At 40.1% G+C, this 23270-nt stretch overlaps 1 protein-coding gene across 1 annotated transcript in view; it reads left to right on the top strand.

The window, feature by feature from the left end:
* Window positions 1-23270, top strand: part of WDR19 (WD repeat domain 19) — a 3663919-nt gene that overhangs the window by 1205744 nt on the left and 2434905 nt on the right. Inside the window, exon 16 of the mRNA XM_044062937.1 lies at window positions 16985-17132. Coding sequence (XP_043918872.1) covers window positions 16985-17132 — 148 coding nt within the window. The remainder of the gene's footprint in view (window positions 1-16984; window positions 17133-23270) is intronic.

The raw sequence follows: 23270 nt of genomic DNA, 5'->3' as shown, positions 1-23270 counted from the left end.
CTTAAGCCATTCATTTCTCAGCCAGCACTTGCTCAAAACTCATAGCAAGCACTTATAAACCCTAGCACTAGACCCCCCCCCATACTGTACAGAAGGACAAAGCTCTCTATTCGACCTTACCAGCCAATCAGTGAAACCGTTTACTGTATCTATCCAGGCATGTCCAAATGTCTGTTTCAGGTGTACTCTCCAATCCAACTTGTGAATCTGGGCATTTTGAGGCAATGTTACAACTGCCTTGTACACAGACAACCCTCTCCTCCTACCACCAAACACTAATACATGCAAGAGATGCAATTATACAGCCAAACTGGAGGCCAAGCTCTCTCAACCCAAGACTGGATCAGACAGCCAAGAGGAGAAAGGAAATACTTGCATCACACCACCAGTCTCACATAGACCCGTTAAACCAGCACCGGCAAAAAACACACATAAATACACGAAAACATACTTGGAGGCTCTAAATAAAAATCTGCAAAAGCAACAGAGACCTCCAAAGCAGACATCCAAGCAACATCCACCCCCCAACACAAACCATGAAAGCATACTTCACAAAACCAGTGTGTCTCGCAATCACAGCCATACCTCCCAACCATACCGAATAACTCTGTTTTTACCAAGTTTTGGGGTCCAAATACTGGGTTGCCACAATTCCCGAGTGGCAGCCCTCCATTTCTGACTTTTCTCATATTTACTTCTCATTTTATTTTTAATTTTTCCCCCGTTTTTTTTTTTTTTTTTTATTTTGAGCTGACGTCATCACGTGCGCGATGATATCAGCTCCATCAGGGCTATCAGCCTTTCGGAATTGAGCTCAAGGGCACATTTCAAGCTTTCCCCATGATCTGCGAGTGCAAGCGGTTAGCTGGTTATTTAAATGAGCGCATTAGAAACACTAGTTATTCAAACATTAAGCTCGCTCTATCTGGCGGTTCGCTTTCAGTAGTTCTTATTTGGAAACCACTCACACGCTGTAAGTAGTTATTATCTGCCGGTTCGGGTTATTCTTATTAGCTTTGGAAGAAATGGGATGTTTTCAAATGGATTCTGGCTCTTTATTCAAATTGCTTTCTTTGGCTGCAAGGTAACAGCTGCAGCATTCGGGCATTCGGGAACAAGTCAGGTAGGAAACCACTCCTTAAGAAAGCCTAGACAAGCATGCTGTGTTTACTAATATAAATATAAGAGCTAAAATTTATCTACAGGTTAATGAAGGAAGATCTCTACACTCATATACAATTAGTAAAATAATTTGTTGTATCAAGGCAAACTACACATTCCACTTCATCTTTACTACACAACTGCATAACCAGACTAAAACAACTACAATCATTTTTCTACATCTGAGTCAACGATTATATTCTTACTTTGTGTTAGATGATTCTTAAGGATTACATTAACTGTTATCTTGCTCGTGATGAGGCAGTCTAGAAAACTGAGAGGATTACTATAAATTGTCTTTGCTGTATATGTGCATGTGAAGAAACATGATGGTGGGAAATGCCCTTAAGAAAAGCATCACTAGTCATTAGTTCTGTGAAACAGCACCAGATTATATTGACTACAAAAAAAAGCACTGCATAACACACTCAAAACGCAGCAGGATACATTTTGAAAGTATTCACCATGAGGAATTTTTAATCAGTATCTTTTTTTTAAGAAAACTGATAACCTACAGTTTTAGCATTTTGCCTTGTAGACTTTGATGTTTACTTACTTAGCAGGTGCCACTGCAGAAGGGAAAAAAAGCAGCATGACATGAATAAAATGTTTGTGTGTAGTTCTCCTACTCAGTCAAACACTATGCTGTCCTGCTGTAACTTTGTAAGTAAAAAAAGCAAAACAAAGCAACAATAACGCTTTCTTGGACATGTCACCATTTCTTTACTATTGTCAAGAAGGGAATAAAGGATTATACCTTGTAAGCAGCTGTTTGGCATTGTCTACATTTTTCCTCACATTGCTGGACTTTTACTGTTGCTTTTGATAGGATCTATTCTTCATAGTTCAGTGATGATATATATATATATATATATATATATATATATATATATATATATATATAATTATTTTTTAATCTCCTGCTCAGTTACCTTGATAATAAATTGAGTGCATCACAAATGCATGGACCATGGAACAAATAGTTTTTCTTTGGAAGTGGTGTGTGGGTTTCAGTGCTGTTTCAATGAATGTGAGCTTCAATGGCAGAGACGTTTTAATGCCAAGTCTGTTTCCATTGTGAAACAGTATTGCTTTGTTTAGCAGATGTCTTAGTGTTTGTGCATTGTGCTATAAAATGTAAAAATAAAATCCAAATAATCATTGCAGAAGAAAAGCAGTGTGCACACATTAGTGTTTATGGTAAATGGGGCAAAATAGACAGGTAATGGGACATTGGAATGGTTGCAGGGAGACTCTGATGCCATATTTTGGTTGTCTTTTCTGCAGTTTGCGTTTGAAAGTCAGTATCCCACAATTCCATTGGAGTGGCCGAGGTTACATAATTATGTATGCAAATTTGATGTTAATCAGCATACAGATTTGTACCTATTTTTCATGGGCTTTGTCCAGATTTTTGATGTTTCCAGGTTGAGAGGTATGATCACAGCCCTTAAGGCAAAAGAACATACCCAACACAGTAGTAATAGGTGACTCTGTATTCAGGCACACTGACGTCCCACTCACTAGGCTGAATAAGGAGAAGGTTACTGATAGCTGCCTGTCTGGTGCCAGGATCCGCCACATAACACAAGCATTCAGGTCACTCCAGAACAAGTACAAATACGACTCTGTCATTGTCCATGTTGGTGTGAATGACCTGAGCCGTACCTCCCTGGACTACATGAAAAGAGACATGGAAGAGCTCTCTGTTCATGTAGCCCAGGCCGGTATGACCCTGAGTAGCATCCTGCCCTCACCAAGAATGATACCACGGTATAAACAAAAAATTATCAAGTTCAACATTTGGCTAAGTTTCTGGTGTCATTCAAAGGGGATCCAGTGTCTGTCCACCTGGGATGACATGCTTGACAAGCCACGCTGCTTTGCTAGGGATGGCTTGCACCTGTCACCCTGAGCCTTTCGAATACTGGCCAAGGCTCTTGCCACCCCCATAATGCCATTTTTAGGCAAGGCTCAAAAGGCAAACCCACCGCCATAAATAGTACAAGTAAGAAAAATCTGAGGGTAATGCTACTCATTGCCAGAAGTCTAAACCTCAAAATGCCCGCACTCAAGGCAGTCCTCAGTATGGAGAAAATCGATATATAAGTGCAGTAACAGAAACCTGGTTTAAGGCTCCAGAGAGCACCCCAGCACTACCAGGCTGCAACTCATACCATACATTTCAGTCACAGAACCCAGACCGAAATACAAAAGGTGGGGGCGTATCTATATTCATCAAGGATACCCACACCTCCAGGTTAGTGGCACAGCACGATGCTTCAGAGATCATCCATGTGCAACTAGCAACGGGCAAAACTGTAAATCAAATTGTAGCTTGCTACAGATCACCCACCATGTCCCAGGACCCCCATTCCACATTTCTGGGAACACTGGGAAACATAAAGTTCCTACCAAACACCTTAATATTGGGTGATTTCAATTACCCAAACATTAACTGGGAGAACTACTCAAGTACTAACTCCCTTACCCAACATTTCCTAGAATTAATAAACTCAAATGCCCTGGATCAACTGGTCAACACTCCCACCAGAGGTGACAACATATTGGACCTGGTCATCACCAACATGGGCGACCCATGTTCCACACCGGAGGTCAACCCCTCGCTGGTTAGATCTGACCATAAACAAATCACTCTGGATATCCACATTCCGCCCGCACCCCCGGACGAGGAAACCACCATGAAAAACTTTTCAAAGGCAAACTTCACGTTACTTAAGACTGAGGTGGAAAGTTTCAAAGCCCCCATGCTAAAGAATAATGCTGTCCAAGCTGCAAAATCCTTTACTAATGCATTCTATGGGCACCTACAATAATGCATGGATCATGCTATCCCAAGCAAAACCAAGACTCACTCCTCCAAGAAAAGGAAACCAGTTTGGTGGACCCCTGCCATAAACAAGCTATACAATAGAAAGAGGAAACTAGTACAGAATAGAGTAAAATCTCAAGAAGGGAATACATCCCTGATCAGTATGAGCAAGAAACTACGATCCCTCATAAAATCATCCAAGGCGAGCTTCGAAAGAAAAATTGCCAAGGATGCCAAAGATAACCACAAGGCATTCTTTAGCTATGTCAAGAATCTAAGTGGCAATGCTCAGATCTTCTCGGAGTTAGTGCAGAATGGCACAAAATACACTGAACTGACCGATATCGGCAACATCCTGGCAGACAGGTTCAGTGCAAACTTCACCCACCTCTCTCCCCCCCAAAAGGGCCCATAGCCATACCAGAAGAATGTAGAGCCCCTGAAATCACAGACACTCAGGTTAAAACAGCCCTCTCCAAAGCCAAAAACACAGCATCAATGGTACCTGATGGTGTCCCAGGCTGCGTCCTACACAAGCTCAAAGACGAACTAACTCCTCACCTAAACACACTGTTCAAACTCAGCCTCTCCACAGCCTACGCATGCATAGAGTGGCGCACAGCAACGGTTATTCCGCTCCACAAAGGTGGAGCCACAACAGACCGTGGGAACTATCGCCCTATAAACCTGACTAGCTTGATCTGCAAGACTATGGAGTGCATCATCATGGAACTCATTAACAGAGACATTGGGAACCTCCAAACACTGGACCTTACCTAGTTCGGTTTTGTTAAGGGCAGATCATGCCTCCTAAACCTGGTGGACTTCTTTGAGACAGTTACCAAGGCTATAGATGAGGGAAAGGTGGTACACTCAGCCTACCTAGACCTCGCAAAGGCCTTCAATACCATTCCCGTATTATAGACAAGCTCACCAGCCTGAACATAAACCCCTACGTCACAAGATGGGTTGCCAACTGGCACACAGACAGAACCCACATGGTGAGAGTTACGGGAGCTAGGTCCGACTCTAAACTGGTTACAAGTTGCGTTCCCCAGGCCTCAGTCCTAGGACCCCTCCTGTTTGGCATATACTTCTCAGAGGTACAGGCAAGCACAGGAGGACTATGGCTGACCAAGTTCGCAGATGACTGCAAATTAGGGGCTGTAATTGACTCTCCAGCTGACACAGACATCCTCCAAAAGGGTCTAACTGAGATGGATACCTGGTGTCAGAATCATGGCCTCAAGCTAAATGGCAAAAAGTGCATAGTCATCCCCTTTGGAAAAAACAAAGTACCCACAAACTACCGCATAGGTGGTAGTCTCCTAAATACGGAAGACGTAATAAGGGATCTGGGGACCCAAGTAGCTAGTAGTCTTTCCTTTGATAATCACATTGCCAAAGTGGTTAGAAAATCCTTCTATGTGGCCCACCTAATCACAAAATGTTTCGTATCCAGATCAAAAGAGGTCATTGTGCCCCTTTACTCATCACTCATCAGACCCATCATAGAGTACATCGCCCCATTTGGGATGTACCTTACAGGACACCTGCAACAGCTGGAAAGACCACAGAAGTACCTCACCAAGAGGATCACTGGCCTCAAAAAGATGCCCTATGCAGCTCGACTGTAGAAACTCCAGCTGTACTCTGTTGCATACCGCCTACTCAGAGGTGATCTCTGCCTGACATACAAGGCCATGTCCAACCCAGATTTGATGGACATGCTCCACCTAAAGAAAACCATATCCCCTCAAGCCACATACTCTAGGGATCTAAACCTCACTACAACAATAAATAGGACATGCTGGAGGGATAGATTCCTGTCCCAGAGATTTCCCATGCTTTGGAACAAGATTCCAATCTACATTAGGCAGAGCTCCTCGCTAACATTCTTCAAGAGAAACCTTGACGCGTGGATGGGAAACAGAAAGTTTACCCTGGTGATCACTTCAGTGGCTCTGCTGGACAGAGGCACAGGAAACTAATCTAAGGGGGTGGCAAAAGACAACACATTTTGGCTAGGCTTATAAATGCACCAAAACTATGAACAGACTTGTAGACAACGGCCGCTGTGCAATGTAAAAGCAGTTCAACCAAAACAAAAACAAACTCTCTAAACGTCACACAGTAATAGTCCACGGAATTCAAAAAAGCATGTAAAATGAACTGTTGTAAAAGAAAAGGCAATTTATTCCACAAACATGAAGTTAAGCGCTTTTCGTCCCACAAGTTGTGACAATCAACCAATCATACTTTACAATGGAACTCATGACTTTAACATTTTCAATTACAGTTCAGTTATTATAGAACCAACCGTTATTGAATTATTAGCTCGTGGCACTACCTTTGTTCCCATTAGCCAAGCAAATTTGGTCAAGACTATCATTGATTTTAAGTTATTTTCAAGGAAATTAAATGTAACTATGTTTTTTGGTAGTGAGCACATAGAAATGAATACTTTACATATACCTGGTACATTTATTCTACCTATGTATCCTGTATTGTATTTATTTGAGAAAATATGTGAAAATTATTTAAGAAACATGTTACATTTAAACATGAACAATACTACAACTGCTAACATTTGTATTGCAGAAAGGATAGCCTTACAGTCATTAAAGGTGACTGGTGTTAGATTTTTACAACCTGACAAGGGTGGTGGTTTAGTTATTATGACACAACAACAGTATATTGAAAAGATGTTATGTACACTCAACACTGCAGCTTACCAAGTATCATCTAGGAATGAATTAAATCAAGCGTATAAAACTATTAAGTCTTTATTCAACAATTTTTTCATTGAAGGCAGAATTGATTTGACAACATTAAATTATTTAACTATGCTTACACCTAGAACACCTGTCCTTTTTGGTATACCTAAGATTCATAAATCCTTGATTGATCCACCCATGAGGCCATTAGTTGACGCATGCAACAGCATGACTTACCCCTGTGCCAAAATGATAAATACAATTTTACAAAAATATGTTTCTAAAGAGAAAGCCTTATGTAAGGATTTGTGGTCCTTTTTACGGAACATTAACAATCTTGAATTTGATGATACATTAAACTTTTTAACGGTAGACGTAAAGGACTTATATACTTGCATACCCCATGTAGAGGGTATAGAATGGGTAAGTTTTATTTTAAGAAAACATGGTGCTCCACAGACTGAAATTAAACTAATAGAGGAAATGTTGGACATTGTTTTGTCCTACAATTATTTCACTTTCTACAACAAGATTTACCTGCAGAAAATAGGCGTAGCCATGGGGTCCCCCTGTGGGCGAAGCTTTGCTAACCTGGTTATGGCATATTGGGAGCAAGAACTAGCAGGCAGGAACACCAACATTATGAGTAAAATTAAATATTATACACAATTTTTGGATGACATCTTCATTCTATTGGATGGTAATGAAACTTGGCAACAGAATTAGTATCACTGTTTAATTCCAGTTCTGAGTTTTTAGTTTTTACGTCTATATATAGCAATGATAGGATAACATACTTAGATGTTGATTTACGTAAAGACCCAATTAAAAAAGTTTTCTATGCTAAAATACATAGAAAAGAAACTTATTCTAACACCTTCTTACATTATAGCAGTAATCATCCCTTTCATCAAAAGAAATCTGTAGTGAAAGGCCAGTTAGTACGAGCGGCCCATATGGTCTCCAGAGATGATGACTTTTACAATGAATGCCAACTTTTAAGATCAATGTTTATTAGTAGGGGCTATCCCCAACAATTTGTAGACAATTTAGTTCAAGAGGTAACCAATAAAAGAGAGACAGGTGTGTATCAACCCATCCTTAGTTCTGCGGTATGGCAACCAGTTTCACTTTGTAATATTGATACTTATTTATTTATTTATTTATTTATTTATTTATTTATTTATTTATTTATTTATTGCAGTTGGTTTACCAGGATAGTCCATTGGGCCATAAAGAACCCGTTTTCAATGGAGTCCTGGGGAGAAAAGCTCCAAAAACAAAATGTACATTCAACATTTGACAGAGAAAATGTAGGTACAGAGAGTTATTAATACTACGTAGACAGGATATAAGTGAAAACTTATCAAATATACAGTAGCAGTCATAACAGTTAATACATTGAGAAGAAAAATACTAGTAATAGAACAAATGTAAACATTAATACAGATTAGAGAACAAACATAGTTGCTACATAAAGTAGGATGTGATATTGGAGGACTTTAAGTAGAGTTAGTTATGTAGGGTGGGAGCAAGAACATTCCCACTGTGATGCTAGATGTAAGAAAAGAGACTTTTTGAAGGTAGAGTGGTTAGAGGTGGTGCAGATGAGTGGGGGTAGGGAGTTCCAGAGGCGAGCGAGGCTGAAGGACAGAAGGATTTTGCCTGAGGGATGAGTAGGTTTGTGCACTTCTAGTAGATTTTGATTATTTGACCTTAGAACTCTGTTAGGTAGGTGCATTTTAAAGGCAGAGGAAAGGGAGGGACAGAGGGAGGGGTTTAGAATAAGCTTATGGGCTAGAGTTAGTTGAGTGTAAGTTAGTTGGTTGGGAAGTTCTAGCCATTTTAGTTTATGGAGGGATAAACAGTGGTGAGTGGAGGAGTTATGGCTGGTGGCGAATTTTGCAATTTTGTTGTAGCAGGAGGTAAGCTGTTTTTTTAACAAGGACTGAAGATTAGTTAGTAGTGGGGCGCCATAGAGAAGGGAGGGGATAAGGAAGGAAGTAGAGAGAGTGATTTTAGTGGCAGGTGTGAGGTAGGCATTCTGTCTATAAAGCATGCCAAGTTTTTGATGTTTTTTTTGATGTTTATTTGCAGGTGGGAATTAAATTTAAGTTGGTTGTCGATTTGGACCCCAAGTAGTTTGGTCTCTGACACTATTTCAAGAGGTGAGTTGTTTTGACTAGTAATTAAGAATGTATTCAGGTCGGGAGGAGTGACTCTAGAAGGAGTAAATAACATTAGTTTGGTCTTGGTAGCATTGAGAGCTAGATGATTACTTAGCATCCATTGCTCTGTGGAAGAGAAGGCATCTTGAGTAAGTTTTTGTAGTGTAGTGATAGAAGAGGCAGAACAGATGATAGTTGAATCATCTGCATATTGGATGATGCTAGAGATTGGGATTGATTTGTGGAAGTCGTTAATAAAAATATTGAAGAGAAGAGGGCCAAGTATGGAGCCTTGTGAAACTCCTGTAGGGGTACTAAGGAAAGAGGAGGTGGCTTTTTTCCATTTTACAGCTTGGTTTCTGTTAGATAGATAACTAGAGAACCAGTTCAAAGAGGCGGAAGATAGGTAAAGTTTGGAGAGTTTAGTTAAGAGCAGGCTGTGTGAGATAGTATCGAAGGCTTTGGAGAGGTCAAGAAGTAAGGTGGAAACAATTTGTCCAGAGTCACGGGCTTTATTTACAATTTCAAGGAAGGAGAGGAGGGCAGTCATAGTGCTGTGATTAGGTCTGAAACCGTGCTGTGTGGGAGTTATAAGATGGTTGTCTAGGAGGTGAGGAAGGAGTTGAAGATGGACACATTTTTCTAGGAGTTTTGAAATGGGGGACAGGATGGCTATGGGATGGAAATTAGTAATGTTATTATTGTTGCCACCTTTGTGTAGAGGTATAATAAAGGCTTGTTTCCAGATTTGGGGAACTGTGCATTCTTGTAGGGAGCGGTTAATTAGGATGCTAATAGGGTAGGCAAGAGTTTCAGCTGCTATACTGAGAAAGTAAGAAGGGATATTGTCAGGAGCGTTGGTACATGGTTTCAATTTCTGAAGTAGTTTCTTTATAGTAGATGTAGGTATGGGATTTAATGAGAAGAGGGTGCAGTCAGGAGGGGGGAAATTATGGGGTGGTGGAGATGAGGATAGAGTTTGTGTAGAAGAGGGGGTAGAGGAGTTAGTGGGTGGGGAGTAGGGTGTAGAAGTAGAGAGAGTGGGGGTGGGCGAGGGAGTATTGGATAGCAGGGAGGTGTTGGAGAATGAGGAGGTCAATTTGGAAATAGAGTCAATAAAGAAAGAATTAAATTGGGTGGCTAAATCAAGTACTGGAGCATTTGGGTCTGGAGAAGTAGTATCTGGTTTGCTAGGGTGGAGGAGAGTAGAGATCCCTTTCCAGACCTTTTGAGGGTTGTTTTTATTATGGTTTTGGAGTGTAGAGAAGTAGTTTTGACAATCAGAAGTAATGAGTTTTTTTACTTTATTTCGGAGCATTTTATATTCGTTAAGGAGTGGTGCTGTCTTATGTTTTTGGTAGCGTGCCCAGACTTTGTCTCTCTGTCTCATGGTAGCAAGAGTACTTTTGGAGAGCCATGGGGCTGATTTAGTTTTTATTCTCTTTGTCCGTAAGGGAGCTTGGGAGTCTAGTAATTTTAAGAATGTTGAGTTAAAATGAGAGACTGCATTGTCTAGGGGTAGTGTTTTTAAACAATTCCAGTTAATTGCTTGTAATGAGTTTGAAAAGGTTATTGGGTTGAGGTTTTTTGGTCACGGATAGTAATGTAGTTATGGGTTCGTTGAAGGATAGTGGGAAGCCGGTGGGTAAAGGTGGGTATGTGGTCACCAAGTGGGTCGGGAAGAGTGCCACTGTTGGTGAAATAGTGAGGATGGGAGACTAGAATCCAATCCAATATACTCCCATTGGAGGAGTTTTTGGCAGGGTGAGTTACCGAAGTGATCAGTTGTGAGAAATTGTAGAGGTTGATGTTAATGGGGTTTGTAGGAGTCTGGATAAGGGCCCAGTTAATATTTACATCTCCTAGGATTATGGTTTAATTACTAATGTTACTGGGTAGCCAGGAAAGGATAAGTTCGAGTGTGGAGATATTATCACCTGGGGGGATATAAAGGGAAGCTATACATATGTGTTTATACTTATTGATTTGTAGTGGGGTGAGGAGAAGTTCGGTGTTGTTAAAGTGTGGAATAGGTTTGTTGTAGGGAGTAACTACTAGGGAGGAAGAAAATAGGAGGGCTACTCCTCCGCCTTTTTTATGAGGTCTGTCTTTTCTTATGATGGAGTAGTTTGGAGGAACAATTTCAGAGTCTTTAATGTGTGGTTTTAGCCAGGTTTCAGAAATAGTCAGGATGTCAGGTTTATTGTGTGTGAGCCAAGCATGAAGGTTTGGGACTTTGTTTACTACACTTTGGGAGTTAAAGGAAGTGAATAATAGGGATTTATTTATAGCGGTTATAGTGGTGGGGCCTGGATTAGGATGGATGTCTCCAGATGTGAGAGCGCTAATCAGATGTAGTATGGAATTGTTTAGGTGAGTAACTAGCAAGGAGATGAGATTGGGTTCTTTTGTGAAATTAAGGGCTTTGCTAGTAGTTATGGAGATAGGGTTAGTATGGTAGGAGATAAGTTTGTGTCGAAAAAGAAGGAGGTTTTCTGAGGGGTATAAATTGGGGGAAATAAGAGAGTATGAGTGTGAGAAAGGTGAGTTGTGAGGATTAGTTATGTGAAAGGGTTGGAAGTGGATGGAAATTGTGGGCTGAGAAAGATGGTAGAAAGAAGATAAGGTGAGGAGTAGTAATAGTGAAAGGAAGAGGAAGGAGTGTTTAGAGAGCATGATGGGAAAGAGTTAATAGAATAGTAGTATTAAAATAGAGAAGTATGGTATATAGGTGATAGCATGTATATAGGAACTGGATGTTATCTAGGTAGTAGTTAGTGTATGGAGAGTTGCAATAGATTGGAGGGGGTGTGGTTTGGGAGTGGGAATAGAATGCAGTTGGTTATGCAAGATAATGATGGGGAGTTGAATAGAAGTTGGTTTTGGCGGGAAAAAAGAGGGTGTGTTTTGGAAGTGGGATACTGATTGGAGTAGTGTAGCAGTGGGTGTGGATTTTGGAGGAATAAATGTAGATGTACTGGGGGCGGGTGAGAATTGGGGACAGGGTAGGGGAGCGGAGTGAGCCCATAGGGCGAACGGAGCGGGTAGAGCCAAAGGAGAAGAGTGTGAAGAAGACAATCAGTAGAAGTGGTAGTCAAAGGTAAGCTTGCAGTGAATTGTGAGAGAAAGGAAACTGAGGGAGAAAGGAGTGGAGGGTGGATATATGGATGAAGGCAAGCAGGAGAAGGTAAGAGGTTTTATAAGGGGTAGAGAGGGGGTGTTTAAGGAGGAGTGAGGACAGATGGATGGACCTGGGAGAGAAGCACCACGCAGGTGGTAAGGACCCAGAAAGAGAGATATCAGGTAGAAGGAAAGAAGGCAGATATCATGGACCAAGATAAAGGGAGAAATATAAAAAGGTAGAAAGGGATATAGTTAACCAGTGTGGGAGAGAGGGGTTGTGGCTGCTGGCTAGCCTGGCAGGTAAGCGTACTGCGACCTGGTGTAAAATGTCTATTATTACTACAAGGTATTAAGCAGTACACATACTTTACTTAAAGTCTTGTTAGGAGTTGTGCTCAGGGAGCAGTATGAGCTCTTAGTTGGTTTTGCAAGAGTCCTTTTTATGGGTTCATGGCAAGAGCCTCTGGGAGGGCACTGTTGGTGGGTTAGAATAGGATAGGCAGGAGCCTAAGCTAGAAGAAGCAATGGAGAGAGAAGAAAACATATGAAAACAGTTAATTTGGAATCCTCAAGCAAGCGAGTACACCATACTCAAAAACAACTATCAATTGAGGGCAATAGCGACACTTAACATACATGCCGATTAAATGACACAGTAGAGCCCCAAACAGCTATTGCAAACCACGTGCTAAAACGCTAAAACAGTTGTGCGTTTACTGAAACAGAAAGTAGTGTTAACAAAGTACCACTTACCAAGCAACTAGCACAGTTTAATATAATGTAGTGTACATTTTCAAAATTGCATCCATAGAAGCTACTTGTACATATTCATTAATCCACTATAAAATAACCTGTTCGGGAAACACAACTTCCGACTGCACACTTAATATGAAGTAGCGTACATTTTCAAAATTGCATCAGTAGAAGTTACTTGTACATTATTCATTAATCTACAAAAAAAAACCTTATAAGGAAACACAAGTTCCGACTGCACAGCGCTTTAATGATAAGCGTTTGCAGCAGAAAATAAAGACACAAGTTCCGGATGCACAGCGCTATAAAGATTAAGCGCTCGCAGCAGAAAAAATACTTAGGTAGGATTTAAAGCAGCGGAACTATCCCACTAATTCTACTATGTACTTTCCGCATGTAAATTGTACATTATTCATTAATCCACAAAAAATAACCTTATCAGGAAACACAAGTTCCTTCATCTATAAAATTAGCTTTCATGACCCCTTTTAGTTCAGATAGTGATATCACTTTAATCATCAACAAAAATTGGAATATCATTGTTAATGATAGTGACACTAGTAAAAAGTTTCCATCCAAACCAAAAATTGTTTGGAAAAGGGGTAGGAATCGTAAACAAATTATACAAAGTGACATTAGAGCACTACCATGGAGCAAGGGTATGTTCCAATGTAATATGTGTAAATATTGTTCTTACATGAACACAGGAGAATCTTTTACTATTAGGAACATGACCTATCAAGTAAAATATAAATTCAACTGTCAATCATCAGGTGTTATTTACCTCGCTCAATGTCAAACATGTCCTGCTTTCAATTTCGGGAAGACAGGCAGGAAATTACGTGAGCGGGTATACGAGTACCTTTATGCCATTAAGAAAAACAAAACAGATAATGCATTAGCCAAGCATACCGCTGAAAATCCCAACCATACATTTTTATTTAGAGCAGTTGACACGATTATATCAGATGGTCGTGATGGTCCCAATCAAGTACTATTAGAAGTTCTTGAACTTTACTGGCAACTACGTTGTTTTGCCAGTGCACCACCAGGACTAAATGAAATTTGTTCCCTCTACCCTATTTTGAAGTTAAGGAGTTTGCATCGTTAAAACATATACATTATTCATGATTAAGTTAAATTGATACATATTTATTAAGTTTTTATGCATTGAAGCATATACTATAGTAGTTTTCAACTACATTTTATTTATTAATAACTTATTTATATTTTAGTTATCGTTGCATCTACTTTATGTATTTATTATATTAGTAGTGCAACTAGGCTCGGTATACTACAATGTGATTGTTTTATTATATTATTTATTATGTTTTAGATGCACTATATACATTCTTTCCATTCGTTGATGAGTGCACAACAATTCATAGTGCACTATTTATTATTATTTTTTTTTTTTGTAGTATGTGATTTAAATATAATTTAAGTCACAAACTAATATGTTTTTTGCTTGATTTATTTGATTAACTAGTTGATTTAATAGCGATCTTTAGTTTGCAGGAAAGATCGCAAATGTCATAATTGCGGACAATTATTTTGCATTTATTTTATTGCAGTATATGGTTCACAGTGTGATTTTGTGATTGCTAGTAATATTAAATCATTTAGAGTTTTTAAGAATGTTATATATTTTTTGATGGGAGTGTAACAGCAACATTACATGTAATTTGAATTGTGTGCATTGTTTACAGTTGCTTAGTAACGGCGTTTGTAGTTTGGCACCAAAATTTATTTTTATACTTTCTTATTGCCCTTGTTGTCTGAAGAAGTCCCACAACTTGTGGGACGAAAAACACTTAACTTGTTTGTGGAATAAATTGCCTTTTCTTTTACAACAGTTCATTTTACATGCTTTTTTGTATTCCGTGGACTATTACTGTGTGACGTTTAGAGTGCTCGTTTTTGTTTTGGTTGAACTGCTTTTACATTGCACAGCGGCCGTTGTCTACAAGTCTGTTTGTAGTTTTGGTTTGTTTTATATTCTTGTTTGGTGCAGTTTATTATGGTAGGCTTATAAATGCCTTCGGGCAGATAGCCTAGTACCTACCTATGAATCTATAAGGGTAACGTGGAGAAGGGTAGAGAGTATGTCCTGCCAAAGGACAACCTGCTGTCTTCCACTAAGATAAGATTGAAACCATTGTATGACATGGTTGTTTACGGATATTTTCTTTAGGGTAAGTAAGAGTAGCTAGTGGTTAACCTTATCGAGGACCTTGGAAAGATCGAGACATAGGGCAGAAGATAGTTTGTTGTTGTTAGGGTTGGAATTTATTACATTAGAAAAGGAGAGGAGGGCTGTGGTGGTACTGTGCTGTGGTCTAAATCCATGCTGGGAGTTGGCCAGAAGATTATGTTGAATAAGGTAATGTAAGAATTGTTTATGATTACACTTTTCCATAATTTTAGCCAGAGGGGAAAAGATAGCTATTGGTTTATAGTTTGCCACCTCAATGGAGCTGCCTCTTTTGTGGAGTGGTATGACATCTGATATTTTCCAGATAGAGGGGATAGAGGCTTCAGTTTTGGTTCTGTTTGTCAAAACAGAGACAGGGAATGCTATAACATCAGCAGCTTTTTGCAAGTAGGCTGCAGGGAGGAAGTCGGCTGAAAGGGTGGTTGGTTTGAGTTTTTTAATTACGGCTCTAATGAGTGAAGTCAGAACTTTTTGGAAGCTGAAGGAGAGAATATCACTGGGTTTAGGGCTTTCAGCATTAGGACAAGTGGGTTTAAGTTTGCTAGCAAGGGCCAGGATGGTTTCTGTAAAGAAACTGTTGAAGGTGTTGGCAAACGACTCTGGCGATATTTGGGTTGTGGCTGAGGGGGTTGGAGCTGTGGATTTCCCTGGGTGGAGGAGTTTAATACCTCCCCAGAACTTCTGTGGCTTGTTGTGGTGTTTCTGCTGTAGATGGCAGAAGTAGTTTTTTTTTTTTTGTCTAGTACAATGGATTTTTTTGTATCATTCCATTATTGTCGAAATATGTGTTGATCTTGTGGGGCTTTGGAGGAGCACCAGGTGTTCCAGGCATTATTTCTTTGAGTGATCTTTAGTGAGCCAGGAGGCAATTTTTCTTTTAATTCTAATAGAGCGTGCAGGTGCATGGTTGTCATGGATGGCCAGGAATGTGTTATTAAAGTGTGTTACTGCCTCATCTAGTGGTAGTTGTTTTAGAATTGACCAATTGCATAATTTAAGTTCTTCTAAGAATTTATTAAGGTTGAAGTTTTTGTTATTTTTTATTGTTTTATAGGTGGGTAGATGTGGACATTTCAACTTTCTGCCTAATAGTATACGTTAAGAAATGAACACTTAGATCTTCAGGGAGAGTACCTGATTTGTACATGTGGTGGGGGCTATTAATTAGTATCCAAGGATATTTTCTGTATTGTTAGGCTTGCTGATCCTAGTAGGGGAGGTTATAGTTTGTGTAAAACTATGTAGGTTTACATGGGTGGTTGGGGTGTCTGCAGTGCAGGTGTTTTGATTTTTAACCATGTGTCGGTCAAATTATGTCAAAGGAGTAGGTTGTCAGGAGGGCTTGGAGGTTGTGGGCCTTATTGTTGATGCTTCTAATCTTTAAGTGGCAGGTCACTAGTGAGTTGGGGGGTATATTTAGGCTTTGTCTTGTATCTGGGCTGTTATGATTAGAGTTAGTGTTGTCTGGGGAAGGTGGCCCAGAGTTGGGGTGGATATCCCCATCAATAGTAACGGTGTGGGGCAAACTAGCTATGAACTTTAGAAATTTATTTATCAGTTTTTGGTAGTATTTAGTTTTGGTGTTAACATGTCTGGGTATAACAAGGTGGGTGTTAGCAGAGGTAAAGGAGTTGGCCTCAATGGATATGAATGAGTGGGCAGAAAGGTTTGAGAGGATTGGGGTGGTAGTAAGGTGTTTGAAATGGTTGAATCCTGTATGGGATTCGATTTCATAGATGGTGAGCGAATAAAGGGTGATTACAAGTTTGGAAATCTAGTTAAGAAAAAGCAGAGTAACCAATAATGGATTGTTTTATAAGCAGATAAAATCTAAAGCTCAAGCTATTTATTACAAACCTGTTCACAAAAATGAGGACAATGTTGAATATGACCTTTCTTTTGATCATCTTTGGTAATGAAATACATCACATTGCTGTTTGAGAAGCAGACACAGCAACAAAGACAGACAAATGCACAGGGCTTTTTTATTAAATACTGTTTGTTTCTATTATAGGTGAATGATACAGTATTTGAAATTCCCAACCTGTCGCCTACTATAAAAGGTATTCTGTGGGAGAACTGGTCTGCAGATAATGGTGTATTTGTTGCTTATGATGATGACAAAGTCTACACATATGTATTTCACAAGGACACAATTCAAGGTGAGATCTACATTTTTCATCACCTTAAAGTAGTTATGAATGTTAAATGCAGTTGTGTATATTGTAAGGATAATTACTGCAAAAAATCAAATGTATGACTTAGAATAAATCCATAAGCAGACATTTGCCTTCTGGGCAGATACTTTCAGTAGGTGGACATTCCTAGGGAGCCTGTGGTTACAATCTCATGAGATCTGGCAGCCTAGTAGTAAAAGAGCTCACACCACATACTTTTTTTTTCAGTTCTTTCTTGCTTTCACTTATATTTGTCAGTCGTCAGTAACATAGCTTAGCTTTCTTAAAGCACTGTTAATTTACTTTTCAGTGCAGAACTTGTTGGTATTTTGTCTATTTAACATTTATAAATGATATCCCCTTAAAACGTCACCAGCAAATTCTCTTGTGGCTGTCATATTCCTCCTCAGGCTACCATGGGCAATGATTTGTTTATTCTAGTGGAAGCACACAATATTCATTCCTGTCCTGACTTCTATATTTTAATAAGAAAATCTTAGCTGGGAGAGCAAATGAGCATAGGAAACTGTTAAATACCTCTCATATCTGTAGCCATGTGTGAACTGCAAACTGTAAATGTAAATATACCCCTCTTTTTTAATTTCTCCAAGTCTTTTTGGGTTTCTAATACCATGACGGGAATGGAATCCATTCCTAAGTCAAAGTACGATTAAATTTCATGAAATTAGTATTGTTTCAGTCTTTGATGTCAGCCAGAAGTGCTCTTCGCAGCACCCACAATGTGCTCAGTAATGACTCCCGCAATTCATATTGGGTTACATGTGTTGGTAACATATCTAAATACGAATGTAGATTGTTTTTTTTATAAGGCCCGTTGCTCTTACTACTGTTTGAACTGTCTGGGTATCTTTCTTCCACATTGCTGGCATTTCTGACAGCAAATCCTGATATTTTATGACTTTGTGTGTACCTGTATGCAAGACACTGTAGTCACTGGGTGTGGCGATTTCAATGATCGGTGTTACTTTTGTTTTCTTTTCATGGGCCATTATATTCGGTTTTCCTGCATCTGTCTTTTGAACTGGTAATGTAATGGATGATCCCATGTGATGTAGACTTCATCATTTTCTGCGATGCTTTGTGGCTCATGTTTCCAGTGTTTTTCAGCCACTTCAGTACCGTAATATTTGCACAGTCCACAGTGCAACAGTCTTGTCACATTATTATGCCTTTCAGTATACAGTCCTTCTGCCATTATTATGTCACAGCCAGCAATGCGGTGTGCAACTTTCTGTTTTACAAAACCTACATTTGTCTCTTTCTCCCACATGTTCAATGGACTTTGTAAATCAACATGTAGGTAGCCCACTATATTGGGCCGCCAATATTAACCTTTCATCTTTTGGTTTGAATCCGCCTCTCCTTAACCATTCCTGCATTCGATCCTGGTCAACATGAGGTTCTTACAGCAGTTTTCTACACTTGCAACTATATTTATGCATTTTCCACATTTCTACATTTCTTGCCTTCTCATTTGGTCCTTCACCTTATATTTTTTCTTTTGTTTTTTTGACACATTCAGTTGCTGCCTAATTTTTATCTACTTCTGGTTTGATTTCCATTCCCCTTTGACCTTGATATGCTCCTGCTAGACAAAGCAGAGAAGTCATCTTAGATTTCTTCTCCTCATGTTTCAAAACCCTCACTACATTTGGGTATTGTGAGGTCAGCAGATATGTGTGGAGTCCCAAGACTGCAGATCTATATATGTATTCAGTTTCAAGGTGGCCCATTCCCTCGTTCAGAATGGGGAATATATATTCTTGGTGTACACTGATTTTTATAAATCATTTGGTGAGCATGAAGCATCCTTCTTGTTTTCCTGTCTAATCTGTCCAACATTTTTTGGGTCCAATCATTCATTCCAAAACTGTAAGTTAGGACAGGAAGAACAAATTGGTTTATAGCTTGAATTGTATTCATATGTCTCAGCACTGTTTTCAGGATTAATTTAAGTCCTCTAAAGTGTTCCTTACAAAATTATATTTGCATTTGTTCATGTTTTGTTGTTGATCCTTCATCAATTCCCAAATATTTATGCACTCCTTCTTGCTCAAGTTCTTTTATATCACATTATTGTCCCAAACTGAAGTTTTCTTGGTACTGCAGTTTTTCCTCCTTTAAAGTTTGCTTTTGCACATTTGTCAAGACCAAATGACATTCTTATATCATCAGAAAAATTTTCGACAACTTGCAATTGTGCTGCTTTCAGTTCCTTATCTGATGAGCGATACCGTTTTAAATCATCAACAAAGAAGGTGAGAAGTCTTTACACTTTGTTTTCTAGGAGCTAAATTATAGCCGTGACCTAAGCTGTTAAGTAGACAGCTTAATGGGTTAAGGGCAAGACAGAATAGCAGTGGTGACAGAGTCACCCTGCAATGTTCCCCTTTGAATTTTTATGACTGGGATAATAATGTGTCCTTTATCATGGCTTAACTGCAAAGTGGTCTGCTACTGTTTCATAGTCACTGTAATGTAGTCAATTAGTGAAGTGTGTAGCTTAAACATTTTTAAGCACTCTTTTATCAAAAAGGCAAGTTATTGGTCTAAAATTTTTAGGGCAGCTTGCAGGTTCACTTCTTACTCATGGCTAAATCTTCATGCAAAGATGTTAGTACTTTTAACCAGAAGTTAGGCACTGCATCTGGGCCTGGGGTTTTCCAATTAGAGGTCTTTCTTAACAGTTACTTCATCCCATTTCATATCATGTGCCTTTAAACTTCCTAGTCTTTCTTTTACTTCTCCTATCTATTTAGCATCTTTGTTATGTTCTACAGGATCTTCATAAATACTTCTCCAAAATATATCTATTTCTTCTTTTTTTTGCTGGTCTTTCAATTCCTTTTACCTTGTTTCCCATTTCTGTTATGAAACTTTTTTGGGAAATCAATAAATTGCTAATTTTGTACTTTTCCTTTATATTTATCTGCGTATCTTCTAAGTTTTTCCACCTCTGCTGACATTTTTAGTTTATTTGTGATAGTGCATGATAGATCCTGATCTGTTCTAATACTGTGCCTTGTTTTTTATCTCGTCTATTTTTCTAAGTATTTTTGTTGATCTGTTCCCTCTTCTATACTCTTCAAACAGTGACACTACTTGTCTTAATTGCTTTATAGTTTTCTCTATTTGATACTTCCATGATGGTATAGGATCATAGGAGATTACTAAGCTAATGGCTCTGGGGCCTTTACAAGCCTAGCTAAGAGTTTATCCCCAAAAAGAAACCTCAGTCAGCACCTGTTGCCCCTGAAAATGAGGGACATAGGTGGAACCCCTGGGACAAATTTGTGGTTTCTCATCCACTCATCAAGGTTGCACTTGAAGAGGGTCAGCGAGGTGCTCTGTTTGACATGTATGGGAAGTCTATTCCAAAGACAGGGCAGCCTCTGGGAGACAAATCTGTCTCTCCAGCAGGTTTTGTTGATGTTGCATATTAGATTCAGGCCTTTCAAGCAGGTAATGCGTGAGGAGTTAGACTTACAGATATGGAGCATCTCTAGTAGGGCAGGGTCCGAGATTGCCTTGTAGGCGAGACACAGTTCACCCCTGAGCAATCTGTACAATACCGATTAGAGTGATAGTGATTTGAGCCTTTCCGCATAGGACAGGTGTTGGAGGCTATGGATTCTCTTTGTGAAGTATTTCAGTGGCCTTTCCAGTTGGTGCAGATGTTTGGAAAGGTACATACCAAACGGGGCATTATACTCAATTATTTGTCTAATGAAGGAGGAGTATAGAGAAGTAATGACCTCCTTTTTTCTGAATGCAATCCCTTTACTTATGAGATGAACCAAGTAAAATACGTTTCTGACCACTGCCGCTACATGATGGTCGAATGTAAGATTGTTATCAGCCTGAGGGCCCAGGTCTCTCGCCACAGGTTGTGTGCTTAGGGGCTTGCCATTGATGTGGTAATCAGTAGGGGCAGTGATTTTGCTGAATGGTATGATGATACATTTTTTTGCATTTAGCTTGAGGCCGTGGCTTTGGCACCAGTCATTAGTTGCTGTGAGACCCTCTTGCAACATGTTAACATCATTTGGGGAGTCAGTGACAGCACCCAAGTTACAGTCATCTGCAAACTTGGTCAGCCACAGGCCTTTTGTCTTTGCCTAGACCTCTGATCAGTAGATGCCAAACAGTAGGGGTCCCAGGACCGATCCCTGGGGAACTCCACTAGTGACAGGTCTGCTATTGGAGGTGGAGGCACCTATTTTGACTTTAAGGGTCCTGTCGGTGAGCCAGTTGACCACCCACCTGATGAGACAGGGATTTACGCCACATTGAGTTAGCTTTTCAATGATGCCTAAGTGGGAGATTGTGTCAAAGGCCTTATCCAGGTCATGGTAAGCTGTATGCACTAACTTTGCCCTCATCCAGGGCCTTGGTGACAGCCTCAAAGAAATCAACCAGGTCCAATAGGCAAGATCTGCCCTTGACAAATATGAACTGGGTGGGAACAAGTGCTTGGAGATTGCCTATGTCCTTGTTTATGAGATCCATAATAATGCACTCCTTGCCTTTACAGATAAGACTTGTCAAGCTAATGGGGCGATAGTTTCCAGAGTCAGTAGTGGCACCACCTTTGTGCAAGGAGATGACAATGGCAGTTCTCCACTCTGCTGGAATGATGCCTGTACGTAGGCTGTGGTTGAATAGGGTGCTCAATGGTGAAGCCAGTTGTTACTTAAGATGGTGCAGAATACAGCCTGGATACTGTCAGGTCCCATGGAAGCTGTGTTCTTTGCCTTGGATAGGGCCTTTACCACGTGATGTACGGAGATGTGAGGTGTGGGCCAAGTATTGGGTATGTCGAAAGGGCCTTTGGGGAGGGCGGGGGGGAAGTGAAGCTTGCGCTGAACCTGTCTGGTAGCAGGTTGGCTAAGTTAACAGGATCAGTGTAAGTGATACTGTTAAGTACTAACTCGGAACAATCCTGGGCTTTGCCATGGAGGTGAGGCTCCTGATATAACTGAAGAAGGCTTTGTGATTTCCCTTTGTTTCAGAGATTAGTTTTGATTCGTAATTGGCTGTGGAGGCTTTCACTAGTGATCTAATTTGCTTGTTGAGGCTAAGGAGTTTTTCCAATTGGGAATTTGTACTTTTTTACCCTTGGACAGTAGTTTCTTCCTTTTGTTGAAAGCCTTTTGATAGAGGATGTCCACCAAACAGATTTGTGTTTCCTTGAAGAGCAGGTTGTAGTTCTATTGGATATGGCTGAGTCCATGCATTTGTACAGGTGCTTGTATACTGCATTGGCATACTGTTCACCATAATTGTCTGCATCCTGTGAGGGGGGCAGTGGTGTGACGTTACAGATACCCTCCCTTAGGAGGTTGTAGTCAGCTTTTGAGAAGTTTTTTAGCTTGATTGTGGTTGGGGGCAGGGTTAGGTGTGATAGAAACTTCGAATGAGACAGTACGATGATTTGATCTCACCAGAGAACCAAGTCCAGAATATTATCTCCCCTTGTGGGAGTGAGACAAGCTGGTCTAGTGCGTTAGAAGTGACAAAGTCAAGGAGTTCATTTTGTGAGTGCATTAGTGCAGGAACAGTTGACCCAGTCTATGGTGGGTTAGTTGAAGTCACCAAGGATCAGGGTAGTAGGGGGTACCTTAATGGAGTCAAGTAAATCGAGGTAAGAGGAATGAGTATCCAGAGTCATGGAGGGGGGTCTGTAGCTGGGTATAACCTGGATGGCTGTCTTCCCAACAGCTGCACCTGGAGTAGTTTCAGTGCATCATGCTGGCAAACCAGTCTGGAGGTGTGCCGGTCCTTAATGAAGGTAGAGATTCCACCACCCTTAGTCTTTCCAACCTCATTTTGGGGTCAGGATGTGTGTAATGAGGTATAGTCTGGTAAGGCAGTGGTGCTCTCCGCAGTCTTGAACCAAGTTTCCATGACCGCACAGACATCGGCATCTTCCAGTGCAAGGACAGCCTCCAGTGAGTGCATTTTCAGGTTAAGGCTCCTAGTGTTAAGCAACATGACCTTCAATTTGCTTTTCGATTTCTCCCCTTCCTTTCCCTCACTATCCTGTGTTCTTGTGGTAGAACTTTATCAGTTATTAAGTTAGCTGCACAGTAATATATCCTG

This window comes from Protopterus annectens, chromosome 2.part1 (assembly GCF_019279795.1).
Source record: "Protopterus annectens isolate FY-2018-M chromosome 2.part1, PAN1.0, whole genome shotgun sequence".
Classification (NCBI taxonomy): domain Eukaryota; kingdom Metazoa; phylum Chordata; order Ceratodontiformes; family Protopteridae; genus Protopterus; species Protopterus annectens.
The sequence above is the reverse complement of the archived record's forward strand: the minus strand, read 5'-3'. Positions and strand labels throughout refer to the sequence as shown.